This window comes from Triticum urartu, chromosome 2A (genome assembly GCF_056163025.1).
Source record: "Triticum urartu cultivar PI428250 chromosome 2A, HENAU_Tu73, whole genome shotgun sequence".
Lineage (NCBI taxonomy): Eukaryota > Viridiplantae > Streptophyta > Magnoliopsida > Poales > Poaceae > Triticum > Triticum urartu.
In genome coordinates, this window is record NC_141874.1 from 695,083,051 (window position 1) to 695,090,437 (window position 7,387).

The 7,387-nt window shown below is 42.2% G+C and overlaps 1 protein-coding gene across 1 annotated transcript; it reads right to left on the reverse strand.

The window, feature by feature from the left end:
- Nucleotides 1-3,979: 3,979 nt before the first annotated feature.
- On the reverse strand, nt 3,980-6,321 carry LOC147986849 (uncharacterized). Its single transcript, XM_087540175.1, has 2 exons — nt 5,125-6,321; nt 3,980-4,345 (listed from the first exon to the last, which is right to left on the reverse strand). The coding sequence occupies exons 1-2, from the start codon at nt 6,319-6,321 to the stop codon at nt 3,980-3,982; spliced, it is 1,563 nt and encodes a 520-aa protein (XP_087396301.1).
- Nucleotides 6,322-7,387: the final 1,066 nt, after the last annotated feature.

Consider the following 7,387-nt stretch of genomic DNA (forward strand, 5'->3'; position numbering starts at 1 on the left):
TTGCCCCTCAGCCTGCACGCCGTTGCCTTGTAGAGTTGTCACCGTCGCGTCTGAGCTGTTGCCGCCGCTTAGGTCCGCCGCCAGCTCACCTTCGTCCACCCCGCAACCTCCTGTTTGCGTCCCCTGGATGCGCACGAGCTCCGGGTTCACCCTGGTAGCCTCATCCTCCGCTCCCGTGGCCTGCCATGCGGACTCCGCCGTGTGGTTTGGTCGCCGGCGATGATCTCGCCGGGATGTGCCATCGACAAGTGGGCTCGACAGATCAGGATATATCTATACTACTATACAGTGTACAAGTTTTGAATTGAAACAACAACACAATCCTATCCGTTGGTCTCATAAATCTAACGGTTGAGACTCAAAGGATTCGCAGTGAACAGTAGTTCGCAGCTGCATCCGCTGGTTTCTGGAACAATCGCGTCACAACTCCTCTCTTCTCCCCATGTTGCATGTGCCATTGCATCAGGCTGCTTCTAATGGGTAGTATCATACCTTATTATCATGCACATGATACTAAGCTATGATACTACCTCCGTAATGCATAATATCATATACTAGTATCATAGATAATCTTATTCATTGCCATGCATGACACATAGTAGCATAGCATTTAATATGATACAGTATCATGATATGATACCCAACACTCTCTTTCTTCATTTAATTCTATGCCACCTCAGCAAAATAGTCTAGTTGGCATGCATGATACTAGCTATGATACTACCATTACGACCAGCCTTAGGCAAAGAGCCGAGACAGGGGCGGAGACAAGTGAACGTTTTTAGCGGACTATATACTGTATATCGGCTAATGGCCGCAGTTAATTGCATCATTAGTTTGTATAAAAAAATATACTCCCTCCGTCCTAAAATTCTTGTCTTAGATTTGTCTTGATACGTACATCCGTATCAAGACAAATTTAAGACAAGAATTTTGGGACGGAGGGAGTACATGGAATAAACTTTTGAATCAACTACATCGAATATAGAGAAGACCAAAGCCCTGTAGCCATACATGTAGGTGTGGCTAACTATTGTTTTGCCCTTGCATAATTGATCGATCCGATTGATTGATTGATCTACGTGTGTGTTCGGCTAGACTACTTAGGGCGTTTTTTGTTGCAGCCCAGTGAAATGTAAAAGACAACCACAATACCAAATTCATTAGCAGAAAACCGCCATTCATAATTCATGGCAAAAATCACTGCACAAAAGAATTGACAATGGCAAAAACACTGATGATAAACGCTAATTGCTTTAGTTCTCTTCCAGTTGTCTTCAAGACATGTTTTTGAAATAGAAGAATGAAAACAATTTTCTTTACATTACATGTTTGTAAAGAAAAATAACTGTAAAGTTGACATTATCAACTTGTTCAACACTCCTGGCAGTAGAGCTCAATTTAAGTTAACAGATATGTAACATTCTTTTGTACTTCTAGATATATATTATGATGATTTTTCATCAATGCTATCATGAGACATACATAACATATCGTGATGTTTCGTAACTTTTGTGGACATTGACTTTTTGCCTCCCTCATATCTAAATCCTGGCTTCGCCCTTGGCTGAGTACGAGAGATGTATTGTCTAGGAGGAGAAACAAAAGCAAACAATTTGTGGGTTTCACCATGTACATCTTTATTATTTTTTCCTACGGAAATTTCTAGATGTCGGTAGGCCACAGGCGTTCTATCATGCTAATTACCAAGTTTTTACTACTTCTCTGCATGTATACACCAACAATATTTATTTTTGCTCTGAATTCATTTCAAAGTACTATATGTTTTTTTTCTTCTTTTACTAGGATCATAGGAACTACACTATTAAGACGTGCATTGCACGTGTATACATACTAGTATATATATAGAGAGAGACTTTCTAGGGTGGGGTCCACCTGTAAGAGAGTGAGGTTTTTTTCCAAGGGTAGGTCCCACATGTCAGTGGCATATGCACACAAGGGCATCTATTTCTAGAAAACGTCCATCTAACGGCCAAACCACTTTGAACGGACGAAAACAACACGTAGGGGTATTTCCATAAGGGCACCAGATGGAAGAGAGGTAAAGTTGAGCATTGTTTTTTAGTGGTAAAGATGAGACCGGGTGGAAATTAGGGGAAGAAAAAGAAAATGTCCCTTTTTTATACCCGTGAATATTTTTTAAATTCTTGAACTTTGTCAAATCTATCAGAAATGATGTGCTCGGTTTTTTTTTCCGAGTCACCAGCTGCTAGTTTTTTCGGAGGAGCGAATAGAAAAAAAGAACTAGTGATGCGAGCGAGCACTATCGGGCCCGGCCTCGCATGTGATATACCTAAATTGTGCCGCAAACAGGGCCAGATTAGGGGTTTTCAGCATCTCCACTAGGGTTGTAGGTATTGGCCGTCAGGCTTGTACTAAATTACAAGCCTCCCTCGAGGGTTTCTCCTGATTCTCCACCGATCGCACGCAGTCAACAAAGTCAGATCCAATATCCTCCTGCTCAAGGTAACGAAGCATTCCCTTGTGATCTCTTACCATCCCTAGCGACTTTACATCGTTCAGGGCTCCTTTGATTCAAAAGAACTTCATAGAAATTTTGGAGAATTTGTATCCTTAGAAAATTTTCATATACAGGTTGTTTGCTTCATAGGTATGGAATCATTAGGAAAAATTCCTAAGGATTGCTTTACACTTTGTTTTGGAGGTAACTTTCCATCCAATCAAACCTGTTGCATCAAGCACTCATTGCTCCAAACATATTTTTAACAGTGAGATTGTTTGTCAAATGGTGATTCTTAAAGAACTCGCTCGCAATTGTGGTGGTTTTTCACAATTTACTCATAATTTGGCGAGAATAGGCTGTCAGGTGCAACCAGTGTATGTGGTACGCTTGCATTGCTTTTGTGCTAGTAGCCTAGTACTGATAGATTTATCAAATAATAGTGGAGAAATCCCTAGTTTTGGAAAGCTACTAAGCCTACTACGACTAAACCTTGCGTATAATAATCTCAAGGTGTCGTACCTCAAGAAGTTAGTGTGCAGCACAACTCAATTCACTATTTCTCTCATCTAACAGACTTTCAGGGAAAATCCCCTAATAAGTTTCCCCTGAAAATACCCTAACATCGACTATGTCTGTTAGGTTTTCACAAAGCACCCGACATCAACTGCTACAAGCATGCTGCTGTCAGCTATGCGCGGCTACCGCAAACTACTCGATGCTACAGCCGACGCTCGAGTACGACATGCCGCTGCAAGCCCGCGCTTGGGGACGGTGTGCTGCTGCATGCGCGCCGGTACTGCAACGCCACGTTGTCATGTCCATCCTTACCACAGCAGCGGCCAAGTTGCAGAAGCAGCGCCTCGCCGCCCCGTAGCAGCGCCACACAACACGGTTGGCGGTCACCGTCCTGCTTGCGGCTGACAAGCTGCTCGTTCGGCTCAGGATTTGCAACATGACTGATATTGCAGCCGGATTACAACATGACTGATGTTGCAGTCAGATTGCCATGTCACCTATGTTGCAGCAGCTGGCAGGTGGCCGCTTGATCACATTCATCCAATGGTTCTCGACCCTGCCGATCTTTGTCAACAATCAGCCGGCAGGTGGATAGCACATTAATCTTTTGGTCATTTTGTATAAAAAAGCAATGCGGTTATGATTTCACATTACAAGCATCACGGTGTAAGGAAAATCTAAGGAAGTTACCATATTACAGTTATTATGCAACAGAGAATGGCCACACGCCTTAATATGATCTTCAAACTCGCTCGCACATAGATGCATTTCTAAAAGAAAATGGAAAGATAAGCTGACGAAAGCTAACGTACATAAATGCACTTCTAGAAAAAGTCTCCTGCCAACCAGTCATACCGAATACTGATGATGGTCACAACCATCAGTGTTTATTCAAAAACCTAGCACCATCATCACAGAACCTAAAACCTGAAGTACCAATGCAAGAAAAACTGACTTGCTCCTGATGGATAGGCTTAATCAGCTAGCGCAGAAACCTCTCCGTAACTTTCCCTTGCACATTTTCCACCAGCTCTCTTTTTTGCTCTTCTGTCTGTAGAATTCACAGTCTGCGAATTCAGGGTCTGCACCCGCCCTTAAGACAAGATCTCTCACAGTTCTTAACAGTTCATCTAGAGCCATGATTTTCCTCACAAGAGAGTTCTTCTCGTCCTCAATGTCAATGCAAAGCGAGAAGGCCTCTATCTCTGCAACATTTGCATCGCCATCCTTGATCAAAGCTTCTTTATATGATCGTAAAGCTTTTATAAGGACAGACGAATCCTTTCCTGTGATCTCAGAACCATCTTCGACACTGTTTCCAGTAACCTCAGATTTTGAATCCTCCTATGACAAAAAGGAAATTCCGTGTAAATAAAAATGCAAGTTTTTGTGCAGAGAAAATATGTGCAAGGCAATAGATTCTGGCGATTCTAATCATTTTATCTAGCTTTTACAGAAGCAATGAAAGTGAAATAAATTACTGATACACCACTGCCATCTAGAACCTTTACAATCTACTGTTATTATAACCATAATACGAAAGCAATTGAAAAAGTAACAGTTAAGATTTGATGTAATTAACAACGGTTATTAATCAGATTTGAGTGTCTTAATTACAAATCAAACTAACATAATGGAATAAAAAATAATGTTAAGTTTTTATGGAGTTAATGAGTGGTGAATGTTTAATTGGATTTAACACCCCTAATTAGAATCCTCACGAAAAAACACCCCTAATTAGAAACCTTTGGATACAAACACAAGGCGACGTATATTTTTCCTAGAGTGCAATATCTATAGGATACAAACTCCTCTATCCAATTGTAATCATGTTAACATTATATTTATTTTATTGAAGAATAGAAATAGTGTTCAGACTTAATAAAAGAAATGAATGTTTAAGATTCGATGATTAAAAACACATCCACTCTTGGGTTCAAGAGATTAAGACAAAGAGTTGAATAGCAATGCTAGGTCCTCTACTACGAGTTACTTTGACTAAAACCGATAGCATATCTTTATAGCAATATAATCACACATCATTGGATACAATTTATGGACCAAACATAAGAGGGAATCCTTAATTTAGTATCATGGTCACACACAAGAATAGACTGGCTTACCGAGATGTATTTCATAAAAGGAGGCCAGACCGAGTAGGGATGGACCGGGAAGACAGGCCGCTTTCTATTTTTAAGATGCTGCTTCAGCTCCGCTGTTTCCAGAGACAAGGACAGGAACCACTCAGGGGATTTGAACTGATGCACGTAATTTCTGCATGGGCGAATTGCAAAGTACAAAAAGCCATTGAAAACCGTCATAAGCCGCACTGAGATTGTATCTTTGACTGAACAGTTGGTGACATCCATAAAGCGAGTGTACAACGGGAACGTCTTGTGCAGCACAAATCTCTCGATGCCGTCATCGCTGGCTGTCCAGATCCAAAGGCTAAACGTGCATTCCTTCTCATTTACGATACAGAGCTTCCCATCGTTGATCTGACCAATCTGAAATGTTTGATGTACCTTTCTCAAGGGCGGCGGCAGATCCATTCGGGAGAACTGATATGTGTCTGTGTTGAGCACGAAAATGTACTCGCTGACAGCCAGCCCGGTAATGGACTCGCATTGCCAACATATAAACCCATCCAGCACGGTGCTAGCTGTGCTCCTGAAGCCCTGAGGCAGCAGCGTCGCGATCTCCGGGAAAATCTGCCACTCCATGGTGTCGGATGAGAAGACAGCGACGCGTGCGCAAGGCCGTGAGTAGTCGTGACGGACACATACCACACGGGACGGCTTCTGATCCTCTTCGCAGGAGAATGTGTGGAACCCAAGGGTGGTGCCGGCGGGCATGTCGTGGTGCTCCTTGGGGCGGAGAAACAGGGCCATCATTTGGGGGTTGTACCGAACTCCCTGCTTGCTGCTCCGGTGTTTGATGGCCATGGAGCCGTTGTAGGCAATCGAAGGATCGGAGAAATCGACCACCCAGTCCCACTCGGAAGTGTCATCGTCTTGGAGGAGAGTGAATCTGGCGGAGGGGCGCCGTAAGGCCGGGAGGGCAGTTATTGTGTGTGAGAGGAAGCGAGGGAGGAGCGGGGCCGCGTGGAGCGCGATGAAGCGGCGGCGGAAGGCGCGGGACGAGCGGACGGCGCCGAGGAAGGCGTGACAGGTGAAGGCGGCAGAGGCGAGGCTGGGGAGGTCTGGAAGGCGGATGAGGATCTCTTGGAGCTGGTCGTCGCCGAGGTCACTTATGGTGGTGGGACTGGGAGCGGGTGGTATAGGGTGTTCCGGCAGCGGCGACGATGGGTGGGAAGCCATGGCTGACCGGCCGCCGAGCTCAAGCGCCGCTTGGAAGAGGAGTTTGGAGCTGGACTTTGAAATGGAAGTGGTTGCCAGAGTAGGGTGGTAGTCGACGAGAGAAGAGATTAATAAGTGACCATTACGGTTTGTGTTAGCGAGATAGAGGGAAGGAGATAAACTTCCGGCGGCGGCGACGACGGGTGTGCAACCATCGCTGACCAAGCCACCGCATGTATAGCTACCACGTCTAAAACCCTCCTCCCCTGCTCGTGCGGTGTGCTCTGTTTGGCTGCCTGTATTGCAGTGCCTCCACTAAAAAAAAGTCCATGTGAGACAAAAGTAAACATGATTTGTTTACAAAAAATAAACATTTCTTGAAACTCCGATCAGAATTTGGAAAAGTAAAAAAATAGATTTGTGAAGAATTTTTGAAAGGAGGAACATTTTTGGAAATTATTACTATTATTGATTTGTGAACAAGAAATGAAAATAAGAATTTTTGTAACTTACTTTTTGAAAAGCATGAACATTTTTTATATTCCTGAACCTTTTTTATATTATGTACAAAATGTGAAAACATAAACACTTTTTAAATTTTGAAAACAAAATATGACATAAAAAATTTAATATGTCGAAACATTTTACCAAAACGTGAACAATTTTCAAAAATGCAAACGGTTTTAGAAATTCCCAACGTGCACCTGGCAGAGCGATAGTTGAGCCAAGGCCTAGACATTTTTTTTTCTGATTATTTGTTAGTCTTCTCTTTTTTCATTGGTTATTTTTTCTCCTTTTTGAACTTTATTATTCTTTTTGAAACCAGTTACAAATAATTGAAATATTGTTTGAAATACCAAAATAACAGTTTTAGACAAATGTTTTAAATTATGATTTTAAATTCTTCCCATGAAATAATTAATAAATGCTTTAAAAAACATTTGTTGTTTTTAATTTTATCCCTGTGTATTTATTAGTTATTTTAAAAACTTAAAATAATAGTTTTAAGGACCTGCTTAAATTATGATTTTATATATTTTTTCCTTCAGACCTGTGATGAATGTCTACCATGGGCATACCCACCAGC

Bases quoted from the DNA above. Each gene is read 5' to 3' on its own strand.
- LOC147986849 (XM_087540175.1), bottom strand. From the start codon at position 6,321: ATGGCTTCCCACCCATCGTCGCCGCTGCCGGAACACCCTATACCACCC. The intron at 4,346-5,124 runs GTAAGCCAGTCT...TTTTTGTCATAG, and splicing joins CTTTTATGAAATACATCTCG to GAGGATTCAAAATCTGAGGT.